Genomic DNA, 22,070 nt, shown 5'->3' on the forward strand with positions numbered 1-22,070 from the left:
TGGCTACCAGACTCTCGAAGGATCTGTTCTAACATTACAAGCACATAGACGCATCATCTCACCTTCAGCATCCAAATTACACAGCTCCATAGCCTACGAAAGCCCAACCTCATAGTGCCGAAACTATGCCTGAGGAGCGGAAGCAAGCGATAGCTGAGGCCAAATCCAATAAAACTTCCAGCCTTGATTAAATAAGGATATCACAGCTTCGAAATCTCACCAAGGTCGACTTCCGTTTCCCATGATGCAAGAAGCGGCCACAAACGTGGGTGCTGGCAAAAAGCCGCGACAAATGGCAGCCGTCAGAAGCCAACAGAATATGTGGAGTGCACTCGCGCTTTTCTTGAAAACTCGAACTAAGCGGCTGCTGCCTTGGTAGAGTCCTGTCGCTTTCATGCTGCAAGATGTTAATTTAGAGCGCGAACACAGGAGGCAACTCCCAGCACAAACGCGGTCCCGTTGGCGTTTACGTGTTGGAAGCAGCACATCCCGTAGGCAGCCCCATACTTGACATATTGTATTAGCGTAGTGTTAACTACGTGAACAGTGGTTCGATGCTCTAGAGAACAAGCATTTAAACCACCTACGACATCGATTGATGTCCGACGGGGACTTTCGATCACGGCCAACCCAGATCAGTATAGAGTGCATTTCCAATCGCGATATTGCTCAATCAAAATACATTTAAACGTGATCTAGCTTCTTGATCGCGATCGTACGTGTCAATCGACTGCATCCGCAATGCTCAGTGAACTGAACCGCACATGTCCGCACATGTAAGGTTTAAGCTCGCGCTACGACTTCATTGCTCCCGTAAAGCATATGGTCCAGGCAAGTTCACGAGGTCGCGCAATCGCGCTTGGCATTGCGCTTGGCGCGACGCAGCCCGCAAGGCGACTCCTGCTGCGTAGAAGAAACAGTGTCCTGGCGGCTACCAGGCATCTTACAACGCTGGCGCGACGATCGCCGCCAGTGGCATTGCGGGCATCGCATCTCGATGGTGCACGCGATGAGACCAACGGGAAACCTTATCTGCGCAAAGCAAAGATTAAACAGATTTCTATTGACGCTTGCTGTCCGTTGCGCACAGAGCAGTGCATACACGCAGCTGCTCAGCAGGAACGCTAGTGAGCTATATTGCGCGTGCGCACAGCCCTCACGAACGCCAGCAGAGAAAGCCAGACGACCATAGTTCTGGCCCTGCCATGCACCGAGACGATTGAGTGGAGCGTTCACGGTGGGTCCACCTCTCAGCGTCGTTTTTGCAGCCAAACGCATTCTGTGTCTCTGTAGACCTTCTAACTCTCGTGCTAGATCCACGCATGAGCCATCGATAGAGGTATATCCAGCTCGAATGCGCGTCGAGTGTTTGTATAAGTGCTATTGTGATAAAATTTATTACTTCACAAACGAACAGTAACAGTACATACTAAGTGTCTCACGTAACTTGTGCCACGATTTAAAAATGTGCAAGTGCCACGTAGCTGGACAGAACCAAGGTAACGTTGGTTGCCGTTGCTTGGAGCAAGTCAGAATATTTCAGTCATAATTCCATAATTAATTGTTAATTAATCAACTGCTGAAATATAATGTTCAGAGCAGAAGTATAAATGAGAAAGTTGTAAACCATCATGAAAAATTCCCGATCGAGCTTTCTGTTGCTCAATACGTGCTACATAAAGGTATTTTTCCAAGCCTGAATGAAAACCCGCAAAAAAAAAAAGGAAAGGTGCCGCGTGAGTAGTCGCGTGGTACTTTTTCGCCTTTCTCAAGTTACGTGGGACACCCAGCACCAGCACCTCAACACCAACAGTATATAGTTCAGGTGGGCGCGAATATTCGACGCTTTCGAATAACGAATCGAATGGGCCACTATTCGACTAGGTCTTCGAATCGAATACTCACTGTTCATAAACGCGAATATTGTTCGAAAACTGTTGGAATATCTCAAAACGTCCACTGGGCCCAAAAAACTTAAGATTGAAGAAATATTACAGTAAATTTTCACCCACGCGCGCATATGTACGTAGTAGAGACATAAAGCATGAGAACTTGCGCAGTGGGGCAGGTTACGCCGCTTAAGTAACTCTAAACTGCATGCTATACAGAATGCCTTCGCATTCTCTGAAGAGTCCTGTGCGTACGAAGGACCTACTGGTTGCTCCTAATGCTCTATTTGTGTTTTAGTAAATAACGTTGCTATATATTTACAGAAACTTGCAGACTATAGGAATAGTGGGACGGGATCATCAGACTATAGCGACTGGAATAACGGCTATTCGTTATTCGAAAACTATTCGATATTCGACTCAATTCGCTTATGGTACTATTTGATTCGTATTCGATTCGGCCTCAAAAATCACTATTCGCGCACGCCTAGTACGCTATATGTGCACGGCGATATGTAACGATACGATATGTACACGGCCAGGGAAATTTGGGATAGGCGCACAAGGACACTGTCATAACACTGTTGTATCGCCACGAACTGACTTCGTCGAGCCTTTTGCCAGAGATGCCCTCTTGTGAACCGGCTCTTATTATTCACCGCATTCAGAGTTACACGTCCCAAATAGTAAATGATTTATTACAGTAAGTCCTTGGTTGTCTTGGCTTGTACGCCTCTTTTTCTTAACGTTGGATCAAATTGTACTATAGCGGGCAACAACCTTAAATGAAAAGGGTTATATGTACGCATAAACATAAACACAAAAGACAGAAAAACAATTTGCATAGATGCAGGAGCCAATGAGGTTCGCTTACTTCCGCGACGTCAAACGGTTTTTCGTGTTTAAAACGGCTGTTTTGTAAATATCTGTATTTTGTTAGGGGTTTTAGGATTAAACCTGAACAGCTTGGCAAACTTTATGGGTGATCCCTGTATCAGTGTTCAGCTAAGGGCAATATGTTAACTCGAAACAATGAGCTTTTATTTTCCGGTTACCCTAACATTTACATTAGCAGAGCGAAGTCATTAGGCCGTGAGCGGACTCCAGCTGGCTCGGCTCTTTTTTAGAGGATAAGGGCAACTGGACTGCGTTTTTGTGGACGGAGCTCGTGCTGAATCCTTAGGTTGTCACCTACTATAGAATCATTAAGCGCAAGCACCAGCTTCTGAGCATTTCTTTCCAACATGCATTTTATTTTTATTCAATATTTCTCGAATATAAAATTCGCCGAATCTTTCGTCGTTACAACAGTTCCGCAAAGCCACCGATCTTATGGTGAAACAATGGCGAAGTATTGAACGAGATGCTGTGGAAACACGGAACCAGAGTTTCCTACTAAAATTACGTGAGTCCCTGTGATCCCACAGCTACCATGAAAATGCTGGTTAGTACGTCGATTTGTTTCGTCTTCGTGCTTATACAGCTTAAACGTTCATGTGGCTTTGTTTACTACGCTTTATCTTCCGTTAGGGGTCCCAATTTGTACGCAGTTGTATTTTTCTAAACGCAAAAGGCAATTAGGCTTTCCGAACATACATAGTCAATGCAAATTGTTGCACTTATAACGCAACGTTTTCCTGAAAATAATCAATGTGCAAAATCACAAAGCCATTTGAAGCCCTAACGAATAAGCTTAGCTAGATACGTGTACTAGTCACCATTCCCACGTTCGCTGGACTGCCATGAGGGCAGCCCCCATAGACACCAGCGCGAGAGTTACCTTTAGTATACGCGTTGTAGGAAACTCTATGCAAGCATCAATTTTCACAATAAGGCGCCACAAGCAGCCACGACACACAGGGAAAGGCTTCGAGAATGGGCGTGTCGAGCTTGCCCTCCAGTAACGGTGTAATGTCTACACACAGGCCTCTGGCGCACACCAAGTGTCCTGGGCTTTGTGAAAGTGGATGATGACTTCCCCGCGTGCCTGAACAACGTGAACTGCTGACGAACGGGGGCCAGTGTTCAACAGGAATTCTCTTTGGCATCACGAAGTCTAGAGGCTGACGGTGAACAAGCTTCGTCAGCCTTCCTTGCGAGATCTGCGTCGTCCATTCCAGACCATGCCAGACGAGAAAGGAAAATATAGGAATCACACTTTCTTCATTCACGCTAACAAGATAGCGATCAATGTTTTTTTTTTTCTTTCTGTCGAAGCAAGTGCACTTATATTATAAATGTGAAGTTGTGCTCCCGGTTGGGTTGAAGTCATTTTTCATAACAAAGAGATGGTTTCACGATGACCGTATACGAAAGCAGCTAATCAAGCACATAAATTGCTAGCGTAATTTGTTGTTTCATATAAGTTTTTTTTCTTTAGCAAGCGGTGACAACTACCTTTCGCATTTCTTCGAGAATCCTATACTATACGTATCACGTAGCCATACTTCACATGCATAATGTGCAGCACGTTAAATATGCTTGTCAGCATTCACCTACGGACAGCATTCTATCAGTAACGAAGGCAGTACAGGAACTGTCGATAGCGTCTGTTAACAAGTCTCCAAAAAAAGGTTTCCATACAATAAAAATGGGTGCCAAGGGAAGGGAAGCGCAGACGAGGACGACAGAAAATTAGGTGGCCTGATGAAATTAGGAAATATGCAGACGCAAGTTGGAATCAGCTAGCGCAAGACAGGGATAACTGGAGATCGCTAGGAGAGGCCTTTGTCCTGCATTGAACATAAAAATACGCTAATGATGATGATGATGGTGATGACAGCCAAAATAGATCGCGTACGCACTGCACTTTCATACTGCCGAACGAATTACCGATGTTGCCCTGTCTACGCAAACGACCAAACACGCAAACGAAACGCTTTATCGATTGAGTCACGTGCCCCGAAGCAACACCTGCACTCTGAGGGGCGTCCAAGATTGATATCTATGCACCAGCTGCGCTGCCATAACGTGAGCCGATAATTCCGCTTGTAGGCACCCGATTCTGCGCGTGCTGCCCTCAACGAAATGCGGCCTCTTTTCCTCGCAGGAATCAAACCGGAGATCTCATGTTCAGCAGCCGAACGGCACTGCACCATGCCATCACGCCAGGTACAGGCACATGTAAATTGCGCTGTGCCCTCACACGGGCTCATTTCGCAAGGGTGCTATGGGGAAACGCCGCGTCAGCCGCCTACCCAGAAAAAGAAAGAAAGAAAGAAAGAAAGAAAGAAAGAAAGAAAGAAAGAGTGCTCAGGAGCACGTGAAATCCGGGCACTGCCACTACACTTTGCGCCACAGTAGGGAACTCCATTTCAAGCGGCGCGACACCAGCCCCGACACCGCTGGTGTGCATATCATTATTAGAGTGAGCGAGCGAGAGAGAGAGAGAGAGAGAGGAAGGAGTAGATGCTCGGTCTATCTCTCGCCCTGTCACATGTACAGAAACAGGCAGACGCAGCACACACACGCACTCACGAATCGAGATTCGCGTTTCCTGCTCGGCATACAAAACGGCGGCACGCAGCCGCAGATGAAACGGCATGCAACTCAACTGAACGCTGGGAAATGATAGGGGGGGGGGGGGGGGGGGTAGGCGCCGAGACTGTTTGGGATTTCTGAGCACGCAGCAGGGGTGATTGGGTCGCCGTCATTAACGGTCAATTAGGCACCACTCTTTACTTTTGCGCTCCCAGGACGTCGGCTCGCGTCGGCACGGCAATAATTGCCGCGCGCGCGCGCGGGACTCATGTTTTTTGCGATAATACCCGCCCCGCCACGGGCCCAGCACCTTCTCACCGCTGGCATGTCGTAGGGGTCATTTGTGCTTTCATTCCGCTCGACTTTTCCGACACTTATGCGCGGGGAAAGCGAAAGTACCAGGGCAAGAAGAAAGAAGAAAAAAAAACTAAACAAACGCAAACAGATTACCGTTACAGCTATAAGAAGCTCTGCCTCAGTCGGCTTGGGTAGACAGAAAATAAAGTCCCTACATTGGTCTTGGTGAAACAGTTCGAGCTAAATCTTTCTTAATACCTGAGTGTGAGCCTTTAAAGAAGGTTGTTGAATGGTCGGAAACCCGGAAAAAGAAACGATGATCACAGTGTTTAGTGTTTCTATCGAAATTCAATGTTCTTTCCGCCCTCTGGCGTGACTAATTTCGCCTGCACGAACACAATCGGCTTGCCTCGCCATCCGAGCGTTCTTGACTACTTAGTTAATCCCTTGCGAGTGTTACTTCCTCTTTCTTTAATTGAGGCAGCCAAAATAAAGTGATACCCTTTCGGCGAACCGTGATAATATTATTAACATGACGAGATAGCTGTTAACTGCAGTGGTGGCTCCGGTACTATGGTGCTCTACCGCTAAGCACGAGGTTGCAGGTTGGATATCCGCCCACGGCAACTGCCTTCTGCGTGGAATGCAAAATACGCTCGTATACTAAGATTCAAGTGCGCTTAAAGAGCCCCACGCGGTCCAAAGTTAAGCCAGTGTTGCTCATAACCCATATTGCATTTCCTGGACGTTATTCCTCATAACTTTAACGTAGCTTTTCTACGTGATAGGTTACTTATACTAGCGGCTATCGCATAGCTAATCAAACTTTTTTAACGTTTGTGTCGCAGAAAGTTATTCACGTGAAAAAAAAGAAAGATATTTTGCGACCTGTAGTAACAACTTGACATCAGAAAATTCAGTTTGATGGTACTGCGTATACTTCGGCAAAACTGGGTTATGTGATTCGTGAATATTCGGGCGAGTAGGGGTGTATCGTTGTCGTTGTAACTGTTTTTGAATAATTCAAAATATATGAGAAAATCTTCTGTTGAAAACACGGATACAGGTATAGAGTAAAAAAAGAGAAAGAAATATAGTACACCATTACATCACATGGTTAAGCATAGTCTGGTTGCTGGGATATTAACTACATCAATTACAAAGCATAACTGCTCATAAAAGGAGAATAGGAAGCTAACAAACGAACAAAAAGAAACCGGAAAGCCATCACGCAAACGCCCCACAACTATCTAGGCTACACAAAAATAAGTAAGCAAGAATATAACGAAATTATAGAAAGCAGCGCTGTGTCTTCATACACACGAAATTATACAAGTTCTGAAGATTCCACGCGAAAAGCCCAGGCTAGTATACACTCAGAGAAATGATAACGTTGTCGCACTTTCATCCTTTCTTTCCAACCCTTAATCCCCTTGCATTTGCGCAGGGTAGCAAATCAAACGCGCGCCTGGCTGACCTCCTTGCCTTGCCTTTCCTTCTCCTTTCTTTCTCTCTCTTGTTCTGTGTTGCAATGCATCCGCTTAAGTGGGAAACCACTGAACGCTGCGCACATCATACGGCTCCGTTGCTCATTGAAACCGATAGCAACAGTGAATATCGAAAGTTACTCGGAAAATGTTTTACCATTGACGTAAACTACGAAGAACAGCGACGATCGTTGCACACGCCCCATTATAACTGGCGCTGTGCTGTTGTTAAGTTTACCAGACGCAGTGACTCGTAGTCTTTTCCCTTCTCTAGCTGTAGTTTTCTTTGGCTGATGCCTTGCGCAAACTAGCCTAGTTCGTCCTGTCGCAAAAATTTGTTTTTGCGTCTTCAAACGAGCGTATGTTAATAAGCCAAACTCCTCCCCCCCTCCCCCTCCTCGTACCCTTCCTTTAGAAACGTGCCTTGCACGATCAGGTTAAGGCGGATGGTATAGCCTTGCAGTAATATGCGGAAAGCCTTGAGTAATTACATCTCCACCTTCAAAGTGATATGTTTTGTCTTCATGATGAAATTCGGAAAAAGAAAATTAATAAGGAAAGGCGCACACGCACACACAAGAAAGGGCCCACTTACGAACAGCTCCAAAATTAAAACGCAACGCTCTATCGTTGTCGTGGTCTTCGAGGAAAGCCATCGCGCTCTCTTTTGACCCATCCCGAAAGTTCGGCGAAACTCGTCAATTCGAGATCTTTGTTCAATCCATCAATCGCTTGCCACGACACATCGTAGTAGTGTGGCCATCGCAGGTACTTCAAAGACGTTCCCGTCGAGTAGCAGTGCGGCAGTTTAAGAGCAATGAAAAAAAAAAAGAAATAAAAGAAAAGCAAAGCAAGGAGAAGCAAAGAAATGTTTAAGAACATAGAACAATGTTGCCACGTCCCGCAAACCGCATACCGAGCCGTTCTCAGTCTTCTATTCATGAGAAAGGGCACCAGCCCGTCGGTGCTAATACCCAAAGAATAGCGCTTATTTTACAGATACTGTTCTTATGCCTATAGCTGCGAGAAGCACGGCCATGAAAGCACCGGAGTCATGCTAGCAAGGTAATGTGACGTGTTCCGTCTTTCTCTACGCATACGGATGGCGGTGTGCGTGTGTGTGTTTTTTCTTCACGCTAATGTGGAAATGAAGCTAAGTGTTTCGAGTACTTGCAGAGTCTGGTTCACCTTAGCCTTGGTTTCGTTCTTTATTTCTGGCCCTGTCATATCACAAGTCCGCTTGAGGGGAACTTCACTCTAGATTCCCCCCCGCTCAAGACCCCAACCCCCGCTTCTTTTCTTCTAAATTACACGCATTTTATCTAACACCCGAGTCGTCCACGGTAAATACAAACTAAATTGTGCGGTTTTACGTGCCAACACAGTGATCACATTAGGAGGAACGCCTATAATGCGGGTCTCCGGATTAATTTTGACCGTGCACCTAGGGTGCTTTGACGGGCGCCTAAATGTAAGTACGAGTGCTTCTGTATCGTCGTCAACGTACACGTCATGGTATTTCCTTGTAGCAAACATAAAATGGTCTATTAAATGGCGAGAATCAGGTTCATTTTTTCATGAGAGACTTGCCATAGCATATATGTATACTTGGCGAACATGCAAGACGGGTCCCTGAAAGTCATGCTGCGGCATACACGCTGTTCAGACAGAGCAATTGATTGATTGATTGATTGATTGATTGATTGATTGATTGATTGATTGATTGATTGATTGATTGATTGATTGATTGATATGTTGATCGTACTGAATATGTTGGCAACAACTACGTTACCGTCTTTTTCACAGTGTTAAATGATGCCGTTATTGGGAGGATACTGCGTGATGAATTGAGTGAGTAAACCAATGTTGCTGCTCACTGCTGCATTAATTAACATCATTTCATCGCACAGCCGACTATTCAAAGCGTGCTAATAGAAAAAAAAAAAAAAAAAAAAGAGATGATGCCCTGACCGCTCATCTTCGAGAGCTACTGACCTTTGCTCACACTTTAACGTATCAATTTCGCAGCAGTCGCTGCGAACTGTAGCACTGTTGTCGGGACAGTCTCTGACTACCGTGGACGTAACAGCGTGGACATAACAACGGTGACGTAACAACGTGGTCAACAAGGTTTAAAATTGGAATCCTAAATTTAGCATGTTTGTCGAAAAATTCGCCGTCAGCACAAAACAGGCTGACACGTTGGAGAGCAAAAAGATGTCCACGGGCCTCCAACGAAGCGACACCATCGCGTACCTGCATAGTTAAGCGCCGACGTCTTTGTTATTTATTTTAGCCACTTAAAAAAAAAAGAAACTTCCACGTGGGAAGCGTAGTAGCTGGTCGGAGAGGTATCTTCGTTCCGATCGTAGAGGCGTCGATGCGCTCCATATGGCCGGTATTTCATGAGTCAAGCGACGATCGTGCTGATATCTTGGCATTTCAAGACTGTGCCTGCCGGAGTGCGTGAGAGACCAGAGTACTTTGACCGGGCTGCCTTTGATATATAGTCGCTACCTCTTGACGTCCCATGAACATCGCTATCTGGGAAGACCACGTACCCGGCACCTCGATCAGCCGCACCTGATCGTCCCTAACTATAATGTTCAGGGGCAGGGCGGCGAGGGGCGTTCAAAGGATCTCGCTTAGACGACCTTCTACAGAAAGGCTGCGAGTACGCGCTACGCACGCGCTGTACAAGCTCTGCGAGCTACGCACACTTCACGAGAAAACGCCGACGTCGCGAAAGAAACAGAATTGCGCAGCACGGAGCAGCTGACCATCCCCGTGGCTGGCCCGAAAGCCAATCGAAGAGCCCAGTCGAGGCACTAATGACCCTCAAGGACCACTGGCGTCCAATCGACCGCGCAAAAGAAAGCGTCGCGACTGGTCAGCTCTCGGATATTATTACGGCCACCATTAATCTGCCTGGCCGGCGAATTTTGACAAGACAGTGAGGAAGTACGTGGAGGCGGCGGCGCGCGCACGAGCGCGAGGCCCAGAGCTTTCTCCTAATTGTGTTTGTATCATTTCCCGCCGTTGCACTTGCTCCTTTTGTTCTTGCTCCCTCCGACGTCCTTATACGTCGGCGGCACGGGCAGCACTTAGGCCTAAAGACAGCCGATAATTGCGGCTCTTCAACTAGAATTTCACTGCAGTGAAACGCACCCCGACGTAATGCCGGGGGTCTTCGAACACCGGGGGCAGCGGCGGCTGCGTCGTGGCGGGAACCATTAATAACCCGCAAGATATCATTTGGACCACACCTTTTGGCAATGACATCTTGTCCCGATGAGTAATCGTTCTTGAATAGCCAACTAAGAACGTATACAGGTCTCACGCAGGCCTCGCGCGGGCTTCGCTGCGTGGCCCTGCACTGCGAGCCGACGAGCGCATGCACTAACGAACCAGGCTCACGAACAGCGCGCGGTTTCGGAGATCACGCTATACAAAATACGCGGCGTTCAATTTCTTGGGGGCATTCCCTCAGAAATGTTATTACCCGGCTTTTCACGCACGCTGAGCTAATGAAGAGCTCACGTGCAGAGTTTCAGCTCGGTTTCGCTGCACGGTATTGAGCGAACCCCATTGCCTCTTGCGAGTCAGATGTAGTACGCATACAGTGTTGCAAGTTGTCGCCACGACGGCGGCATTACAGCCGTACTCGCGAATGCTGGCATAAATGCACGCTACTAGAGGCAGGCAATCCAAACTTCAAAATTAAGCTATTTGCAGATGAGGGCATAATTTACCGCAAGATCGATGACCCTCACGACCAGGTCCAATTAAATGAAGCTCTTATTCACATAGACAAACGGTGCGAGACCTGACAAATGAAAATTAACCCAGGAAAAACAGTTCTCTGCAGAATCACTGGAAAGCGCTCACCGTTACAATTTAACTACTGTTTAAATGGAACCTCATTGTCTGAAGTAAAGAATTGCGAGTATTTAGGTGTCTTATTTACCTCTGATCCTCGGTGGAACGAGCGTATTTCTAACGTCAAGAAAGAAAGAAAACTTGGGTACTTCAGAAGAACATTGCGACAGGTACCACAAGATATTAAACTCATGACATATAAAACGTTTGTGCGGCCAATCATGGAACAAGCGTCAATATAGTGTGGCACCCGCGCACAGAAGAAAATATTGTCCAGTTAGAAGTATTAAAAGAAACTCGGTCAGATTTCTTTACAGTACCTACCATTGGCGCGCACAGCCTTGGTGAAAAAGGTTGCACAGGATTCATTATATATTCCCTGCGTTATGCTGATCCGTTACAGTACCTGTATCTACTTTATCACACGAAAATATCAATAACAAAGGGCGACATTATTCATTCTGTCACCAAACCAGCCGATCTCACCACTCCAAAAAACTGCGAGACTTTTATTGTCGAACCAGTATCTTTGAAAATCCATTCTTTCTACGAACGGTCCGATGATGGAACACGCTCCCCTGCAGCCGATGTCGTGGAACGCTCGTTTTCGGCTGCTTTCTTTACACTACTGAAGGCTCACCTGTCGACAGTTTAATTAGTGAAAAGAAATTAGTCCTTTTTTTCCTAGATGTAAAGATTTCTTTTGTTCCCTTGTACGCGTTTGTTTCATTCTGTTTATTTCCCTATCTGACATAAACCCTGTAATGGTGCTGTTGTACACGAAAGCAGTGCATGTATATTTTTATGTGCAAGCGAATGTATGCAAACTATTTATTGTCTACTACTTTGTATTGGTGCATCCGACATACAAACCCTGGAAGCGACCACATTCCTACCTACCTGAGGATAAAGGGCCTAGCAAAACCGGCTTCATCAAATTTTAAACAAACAATATATTGATCCTTGTTTAAATCACCAATGTAAGGCGCATGCCACGAAGGCTTTTCGTCCTCAGTGGAAATTCGTGTCGCCAAGGCCACGCAGGATGCCATGCGTTCACTTCAGCCATTAGAGAAATACACGGATTCTGAGGCGGAAATACAGCACCTCCGTGCAGTTCGCCGGCGAGCAGAGCGACGATACAGACGGACTAAATCAGTTTACGACTTTAGAGAGGCCAGACGCATCCAAAAGAAAATTCATGGTCGCATTGCTGTGCTGCAAAATCAACGCTAGGAATTTTTTTTTTTTTTTGAGTCTCGATCTGTGTGAACCTCTGTCGGTTGTTTAGAGAACAGTTCGTGGACATTGAACAGCTCCTCGACAGCGCTATCCATTTAAATATCTAGACCTACACCAAGGACGCCGAGAAGTCGACGTGTCAGAAGCCTACTGCGCAAGGATCGCGGGCCCGACGTTCCAGCCTTGCACACCTATTCATATTGTCACCCCTTGCTCCCGGGATCCTCGTATGGACGCTCCTTTCTCCATCGACGAACTGGAGGCCGTACTCGCTGGGTTCAGACGATCTTCGTCACCAGGACCCGATGGCATCACAAAGTCTGCGCTTGCAAACAACTTTGGTCAAGAGGCCAGAGATGCATTTCTTGGCCTATACAACGCATCGTGGTGCGAATGCTTGGTTCGTACCACGTGGAACTCCATTCGCGTTGTTCCACTCCTCAAGCCTCCATCAGAATTGTCATCTCACCGTCCAATAGCCAGCAGCGTCGGCATGGTAATGGAGAAAGTGTTCCTTACACGGTTAGAATGGTACTTGGAATTTTACAGTATCTATCCAGATGTAATAGCTGCTTTTGACGCGGACGCTCGTCAACAGATAGTAATGTAAGTACAGCACCAGAAACACCTGAAACGAATCACTGCGGCCTTATTCCTTGATGTTAAAGGTGCCTGCGACAAGGTAGATCAGCACGCGATTCTGGACGCCTTAGAAGCTGTAGGAACGGGTGGACACGCCTTTCACTAGATACGCAGCTATTTTAATGGAAGATTTTTCTTTATTTTGGCTGAAGGCGGATAAACGCAGTCTAGCTATACCAGTTGTGGTGTACCGCAAGGCGGAGTACTTCGCACTACCCTGTTCAATCTTGTGCCCGCTGGTCTAGCCGATTCGTTACCACAAACTGTACAACTCTCCGTATATGCAGACTAGACTTTCATATATGCTTCAGCTGTGACACGTATACAAGCCTGCGCATAACTTCAAAAGGCTTCAACGGCTGTATCAACATGTTTAAGAATGCAAGGCCTGGAGCTTTCACCCGAGAAGTGTGCACTCGTTGCTTTTACTTGGAAAGCAACGGCCCCATATGCTTTGTGGATTGATGGCCGAAATGTGCCTTACAGACGAATGCACCGATGTCTCGGCGTCATTATTGATAGAGACTTACCTTGGAGCCCTCACGTCTCGTACATGAGAAAAAGCTTGGCCTCCACTGTGCACCTTCTTGCGTTTCTCCACGATAAGTCCTGGGCGATACAGTACCACCAATGTTGCAATTAATTAAAACCTTATTTTTGAGCAGTTTTCATAAAAGAGCTCTAAAGACGAAGAAAAAAAGGCACACATACGACAGGACGGGCGCTGAACTTCCGACTACGTTTTTTTTTTTTTCAAACGATCATGTACTTGCGCACTGCGCATCAGGTACATCATGCACGCATCATCATAGAAAAGATTGTATAAGCCATGCAGTTCATACATATATTGTATGGTCAGTCAGTTCACGTTCCTAGATACCTCAAAAGAAATGTCACTTCTTTTTCCTGCAAGGCCAAAGACGGACAGCTGACGCACTTGTCACCTGCCTTCCTCATAAAATACGCTTCAACTATATCGCGTTCTGTTTCTGTTTTTCCTTTCAAGAAAGTTGATTCGCCAAACATGGGTTTGCATGTGCACTTCTTGCAGTGTTCAGCCAACCACTCGTCCTGTCGTATGTGTGCCTTTTTGTCTTCGTCTTTGGCACTTTTTTATGAAAACTGCCAAGATGAAGCAACTCGCCCAAACCAGGGTATTGTTATTTTTGGGCTTCCTGCGGTACAGCATGCGTATACTAGTAAATACTTGTACGAGTAAGTACTTCCCCTGGTGTATACGGTAGCCGACCGGACGTTATTCTGGTTAACCTCCCTGCCTTCTGCTTTTCTATTTCCTCCCCCCGCCCCCCCGACCTCACTTGCACTACAAATATCCGCAGACTTGAGAGTGTGCAAGCCCAAGCATTCGGAACTTGTCTTGGTCTCGCAAAACTAAGTCATCGATTGTGACAATGGCCATTGTCAGAAAGAGAGAGAAAGAGAGAGAGAGAGATGCAAATGAGAGAAAGGCAGGGAGGTTAACCAGGCCATTGTCAGAGACTCTCTATTGTAAGAGATTCTCCTTTGTCAGTCTAAATTGCAACAGATGTCCTGAGAGCACACATCCGATGCCTGGCTCGGATTCCCTCACACCATCTTGCTTGGTTGCCAGCAAAGATGCCACATTCAACCTTTCTCAGAAGTATTGTTAGACATAAGTCCTACTTGCCAGCACAATTCACACTTGCTACACGATTATCAACCCCATTGTGGTGTCAGCACCGACCGCAAGTACAATTGGCAATTCCGGGCATCAAAAAATAAAGCTGGAGTGCCGTTGTCAGCTTTGAAGGAAGCAACTATGGAACACATTTACAACGTCCACAGATCCCGCTAACATGCCTACATAGATGGTTCGGTAAAACTCAACAGCTCTGCTGTTGCAGTCGTCATCCCGGCAAAATATGCAGAAATCAAGTTCAGAAATCAGAAATGCAGAAATCAAAGGCTTCATGTGTTACCACCTCGACGGGTGCAGAACTCGCGGCACTTCGTGCTGCACTTGATTTCATTAAGCAGGAACCATTACAACAAAGGACGGTCTTTAGTGACTCCAAGGCAGCCCTACAGCGATTACAAGGCCCGCCACGGACCCAATGAAAAATTTGCCTCAGAAATTCGACACATATATAATCACAGCCATGACAAGTGACACAACATAATCTTTCAATGGCTTCCAGGACATTGCAGCGTCAGCGGGAATGACCACGCTGAAGAAGCCGCCCGATCTGCGCATGAAAGTGGTCAAGGTTTCTTGATTCCACTTTCGTGAACAGACGCTGCAGCTGGGCTGCGATCGATGTCCCGTGAATGTACTTTGCTCCTGTGGGATTCGAACGTCTTCACCATGTGTCGTTTGCGCTCGTTGTCTCCGGATATATGGATGCTCCTACCGCCTAGGTTGCCACGACGTGAACAGACCATGTTGTACCATCTGCGGCTAGGCGTTGCATTTACGAACTCATATGCCTTCCTTATTGAAATGGCCAACAGCACCACGTGCGACAGGTGCAGCTGTGAAGAGACGTTCGCACACATTACCTGTGCCGCCCCGCTTTTCTATACATCGTTTCTCCATCTCTCTTTTGTATCCCCACTCCTGCTCACCGCCTTTGCAGGCTTGCAGTATGGCTAAAATAAATAAATAAATAAATAAATAAATAAATAAATAGACTAAACCGGCCAGATGCAGTTTGTACAGTGTGTTTCACTACAGTGTCCTTGCTGTTGTCAATGGATGGATGAATACAACTTTCTTGTACGTCCGGCAAGGTTTAACGCGACCCGGGCTCAGGTCTCCCACGAGGGAACGTCAAGGCCCTGCCTCAACGCCGCCTCACGGGCTTGCTGGACTGCCCACGTCTGGATTCCGAGGTCTGAGCTGCGCAGAGCGGCGGCCCACCTCGACGACAGGGTCCCAGGAGCAACTGCCATCCTTCCTATAAGTACATTGCACTCCCACAGCATGTGTTTGAGTGTTGCTGGTCCTTCCTCGCACAATTTGCACGTGTCGTCCTGATACTTATCTGGGAATGTACGTTTCAGACGGAATGCGTTAGGGCAGGTGTTCGTCTGGAGTTGTCCCCAGGCGACGGCCTGCCTCCTGTTGAATTTTGGACTCGGCGGTAGGCATATCCTTCTGGCGTTTAGATATGCACTGGTTATGTCGTTGTATCTGGTGAGCCTATACCGTTCTGCGAGAGGAGTGTTCGCTATCGTGCGAGAAGCGTTGCCCTGTTCGGCGCGGCGGGTCATGTCTCGCGCCGTCTGGTGCGCCGTCTCGTTTAGATTCGGGAGCGCGTCGCCTTCCGTGGTGACGTGCGCGGGGAACCATACGATCCTCGAGCTCGCGGTTTTGGATCTGCCCGCTTTGGCCAGAATGGACAGGGCTTCCATGGAAATTCGACCTTTGGCGTAATTCTTTACTGCCGTTTGCGAGTCGCTTAGTACGACTTCGCACTCCTGTTCTGTGAGGGACAGCGCGATCGCTACTTCCTCCGCTATTTCCGAGTGTTCGGTGTATGCACTGTATGTGGTTCTGATTTTGGAGTTTGTGTAGATAACTATGGCGGTGAATTCTGGGCTATTCGGATATTCGGCTGCGTCGACAAAGCGCGCGTTTCTCTCCCTACCGAATGAACGGAGCAGAGCCTCGGCTCTTGCCTTTCTTCTACCTCGGTTGTAATCGGGGTGCACGTTTCTTGGGATGGTTGCCACCGTAATGGTCTCTGTGATTTTGTTGTGGATTTGCATTTTCTGGTCGTGCTGGTTGTGGTACGTTATGCCGAGACAACAAGAATTCCGTAGGCCACTAGTATGCAGAAATTAATTCTGCCGAGCAGAGTATGTATACCTTGCTTCAAGTTAAGTGCTAGCGATTGCGAACAAGGTTCTTTTACGACAGTCACCGCTTATATAAAAACCCTACATTCTTAGCGATGTTGACACGCTTCTTCTGTTTTTGTAGAAAGTGCAGAAGATTTCAACATTGCGATAAGCGCACGAAAAACAAGTCAGCGGCTTTCTATAGCCATTTCACAAACATGCTTTTCAACGGATTATCTATGCCCAAAGCCACATTTCAGAGCCATGCTTTCTACACTTTTCGCGACATACATATGTAAGGACTGTTCTACATTTTTCTCGTAACCTGTTTTTTCCATCCTTTTATTTAGAGTCCAATCCCAGGATTATCTGATCCTAAGCCTTACTGGGCTCGCCACCTGAATTCAATTCGCCTTCGCACACGAGCCTATACACCATGTCACTCACTACATGCGCGCTGCTAGGTATCATGACTGTATATGCTCCAACTCGCGCAGTTAGCCATCCTTGTACAATCAAATCAATTAATTTTTGGAGTTTTACGTGCTAAAACCCCAATGTGATTACGATGCGCACTCTCTCTCTCTCTCAGAGAGAGAGAGTGTGCCTCTCTCTCTCTCTCTCAGAGAGAAATAGAAGACAGGAAAGGCAGGGAGGTTAACCAGACGCATGTCCGGTTTGCTGCCCTGCACCGGGAAGGGGGTATGGGGATGAAGAGAGAGAGAGAGGGGAGAGAGAGCACAGTTTCGCGCACAGTTGAAGGTTCGCACCGAGTCTACACATGGTTCTCCAGACCTGTAGACTTGAGGTATTTCAAGAGTGCTTCTGTGGCTTTCTGTGCCATCGACGCGTACGGCCAGGGTGCAAGGATCTTCATTACAGAAAATGGTCTAGAGTCCAGCTGGTTCAGTGCTGTCTGGAACTCCAATGCGGAACGAGTAGGCCTTCGTAAGTGCCACCCCGAGCCAGAGGCGCCACAATACTGTCGCCTCGGAGCGGGACATTTTTGATGGTACTTGTAGCTTTAAGGATGGAATTAACATTTGCCTACCTGAGGTTCTTTCACGTGAACCTAAATCCACATCCGCGAGCGTTTTCGCCTTTCGCCCCCCATGGAAATGCGGCCTGCCACAACCACGGGATCAAACCCATGACCTCGAGCTCAGCAGTGCAATTAACGTCACAACCGCTAAGCTGGCGCGGCGGGTATTCTTGTGTAGAGCCTGTACACACTGTACAACCGTTGCTGGACATCGTGCGTACCACGCTCTCGTCGGGCCCAACGCAGAGAAGACAAAAAAAAAAAAAGTGGGGGGGGGGGGGAAGAAACGGCGTACAGAGTGAAAACCTTGCGCCGAGGTCACACAGGAGGCCAACAAACTCGGCCTCAGCCGTCCTGACACCCTCTGGGTTTGCCGCCGCTTCAGTCAACCCTTATCTTTTTTTTTTCCCCCGACAGGTGCACCTTCAGGGACCAACATCGCAGGACAGAAAGAGAAGCGCGCCGGCAGCAGCAGCCGCAAAAGGTGTAGCCAGGGCCGCGGTTTCGGACGAGTCGGTCGCGCGCCAGAAACGCACCAAGCGGCGCGCACGCTCGCGGAGGCGCTGCCCTATACGTGGCGCGTCCTGTTTCGGTAGGAAAGCTGAGAGATATACGACTTGACCCCGGTGGGTCTCGAAAACGAAACTCCGATGAAACCCACAAAAGAAAAAAAAAATGAAACAGTCACGAAGACAGAGCCGCGCGGCGCACAGATCCTTATTTTCGTTTTCTTCGCTTGTTTCCCCCACCTGCGGGACAGCGCGACACGAGACGCGAAAAGCAGCACATGAGACAGCCGCTTTGCCACCGCGCACGCTCCGTTCAAAAAGATAAAACGCTGCTAAACGCACTCGAGATGGAATATTCACACCCAAAGGACGGGGGTTGTAGCGACGCAAATACACGCACGCATAAACATACACAAGCGCGAACACACGTACATACACACACAAATACACACACACACATGCACACACACACACATACACACACACGTGCACACATACACACACACACACGCACACACGCACACGCACACGCACACACGCACGCACACACACACACATACACACACACACACACACGCGCGCGCGCGCGCACTCACATACACACAGTTACGAACGCATATGCGTCCTACCATGCATGCGTGTTTGCAACGAGGTGAAAACGAAAATGAAAAAAAGAAAAACACTTGCGGAGCGCTGGAAAACGACACGGGTGTACAGTGAGCGAGCGAGTGAGAGCCAGACACACCCTGATGAAAGCCTAGAAAAAAAGGCGCAACAGGAAAGCGAGTCCTCCCGGAGAAACGTCGGCGCCCCGACGCTGATGTGACGTCGCAGGCGCGACGGCTGGGCGGCAAAGGCGGTGGCGCCAAGGCGAGGGCATTCGTGTGAATCGTCGGTCGCCAAGAAAAAAAAAAAAGATACACGCCCCTGCCGCGTGTGAAAAACCTTGCACGAGCCGAAAACCGAAACGCCACAGCGTGTACGTTCAGAAAGAAAAAAAAAAGTTGCAGCAACTCAAACAAGGCGCGTGCAAAAAGATGATGAAGCCGGGTTTCGCCATAGGCCACAGTTCGAAAGCGCGCGCGTGCTCACCCTCGTCAAGACGTGGCGCTAGCAGGTGGTATGTGCAGTTCGGTAGCTCATCTCTTTTTACCATAGCGTTCTGCGACGGCTCGTTTACCCAAGTGCACGTCGTTGCTCGGCTGCCTTTCAAGTTCTTACAGGAATGACGACAACGACAAGGAAAAAAAAAATTCTAGGTTCTGTCGGCGCATGGCGTAGTAAGCTCAAAAAATAACGTTGATAGCCCGTTTAAACTTCAAGATATGACAGGAACAAAGAGGGGAGAAATTACCGCGTTTCCGATAATCGTTGACGGCGAGCTCTAAATCTCAGTAGCGTCCCTTTGCAAGTATAACGGAAGCAGACCGGTTCGTTCGTTACTCGTTAGAAATATTCCCACTTAATTCACGTCTATATTTATTCGTCTTTGTCCTTTGCATATATAAGTATGCCTGTTTTGAAAAAAAGAACTATGAGACGGAGAGAGAGAACAATTAGAGGAAAGGCAGGGAGGTCGACCAGATGAGCACCCGGTTTGCTACCCTACACGGGGCGCAAGAGAAAGGAGAATAGAAAGAGGAAAAGAGGCAGAGAGTGAGAACTCAGTGAATGTGGGATGATATACAGGGACACTATAAACGGTTAAGCAGTCTCTTAAGCCAGTGCACTTCAAGTAATGTACTATGACTTACCATTTATTTATTTGTACTGATATAAGCAATAATGATTATGTTTTTTTACAAAGCTTCTGAATTTTGACGGTTTTATGAGAGATACAGAAAATAGTTATATGAGAGCAAGAACGGAGAGGACCGGGGAGCGCGCCTCTTGCCTGCTGCTCCACAGGGGGATGAAAAGTAGAGGAAAACACGGGAAAGTAGAGCAGTGTGAGGAGTGATTATGGAATACTACAACCTGATAAGTATCTGCTGTTCGATAACGTATACTTGATCAGTGTCGCAGGGCAACTGCCCAAGAAGGCACACACTAATACACACAAACTCACGTTCTAGGTAGACACGACTATATGTATGCACCTAACTATACATGAAAGCATGTGTACACACCAATAATCTGCATGTATCGCCAGTTTCAGGAAGTATCAATTCATTAGAACCATTGACATGAATCATACTCACAGACAGACACATCGCAGCCACTTCTGTAAACCGGTTTTGCATAAAAAAGCTAGAATAAGTTTTGCTCAGGAGTTGAACACACACACACACCCACACCCACACACACATCCGCACACACACATCCGCACACACACATCCGCACGCACACATCCGCACACACACACACACACACGCGCACACACACACACACGCGCACACACACACACACACACACACACACACACACACACGCACACGCGCACGCGCACGCGCACACACACACACACACACACACACACACACACACACACACACACACACACACACACACACACACACACACACACACACACACACACACACACACACACACACACACACACACACACACACACACACACACACACACACACACACACACACACACACACACACACACACACACACACACACACACACACACACACACACACAGGCTCATTTGCTCCGTTGTCCAATTACGGGCGCGGTATAATGGTGGTTATGATTTGACCCTCGGATTAGATCACGGTAAAAGAGGCTCGATTGCTCAGTTTTCTTACTATGGGCGGGGTGATAAGGAAACCATGAGTTAGATATAGTGTGGCGTTTCTGTCAACGGCGAGGACGTGACTGACAAGCATGTTAACACGGTAACATCCACAGCGCTTCGACTACATCTATGCCATAGTTAAGCGTACGGTTCCTATAATACTCATCAGTGATTCAGTTACTTCTTCCCGTATTTATTTAGGTATTTATATTTAATCAGTTCAATTAGTGAGCTTTTTAGTATGTAAATTTTATGAGATGGCAAACAAACGCTGCGGAAAAGCCGGAGACGAAAGTTTCAAACATTTTGGTGCCAGCAAACAAATAAGTTAACAATTATGATTCTCACAGAAAACACACTGACGCATAAGTTGAGTCCGTTAATCAGGCAGTGCAAACGGGGGAGTTTTCATATTCACCTCCCAACGTGCGCAATTACGGCCCATACAGCCAACGGTAAAATCTTAAGCAGTGTTAACACAGTGGGGCACGTTGCATGCTTGCCCTTCACTCATCTTCTGCGGCAGTAATGTTCCCTTAGCTTTCCTGGCCAGACAGATGGAAAGAGAGAGAGAGAGAGATAAAGTAGTATATATCTTGCAATGCAGAGGTTGACTCCTCCAGTGGAAGCCGGCTATTCTAAAACACTTCGTGCTTCCATAACTTGGGGACTACTTGTGACAAAAGGCATAAGGTGGTGGGGTGAATTAAAGCAACTGAAATATCACCCGACCCACCATCACCTATATGCGGTATTTGTACGTTATGTACAGTTGACGTTAAAAGTTTACAGCGCTGCGATCGACGGATGTGAGTTTCTGCTCTGTTAGGGCATACCGCTTATAATGGAAGGATTCACTGTGTGGGTGACGCAAACAGCTCAATCATGCAGCTCTGAATTCTGCGTTCGCTATTATTTTTTACGCCGACAGTACAATACGAGCAAGTGCTGCAGAGCTGTTGAAGAAGCGCTCGCGCGTCTCTTTCTGGTCTGCTGGAAAAGGAGGTCAGCTAGAGCCTCAGAGCCA

General features: G+C 47.3%; 1 protein-coding gene across 1 annotated transcript in view; it reads right to left on the bottom strand.

The window, feature by feature from the left end:
* Positions 1–22,070, bottom strand: part of LOC129382496 (uncharacterized) — a 244,060-nt gene that overhangs the window by 137,011 nt on the left and 84,979 nt on the right. The window contains exon 4 of the mRNA XM_072288932.1: positions 13,447–13,525. Within this exon, the coding sequence (XP_072145033.1) occupies positions 13,447–13,525 (79 nt within the window). The remainder of the gene's footprint in view (positions 1–13,446; positions 13,526–22,070) is intronic.

This window comes from Dermacentor andersoni, chromosome 6 (genome assembly GCF_023375885.2).
Source record: "Dermacentor andersoni chromosome 6, qqDerAnde1_hic_scaffold, whole genome shotgun sequence".
Lineage (NCBI taxonomy): Eukaryota > Metazoa > Arthropoda > Arachnida > Ixodida > Ixodidae > Dermacentor > Dermacentor andersoni.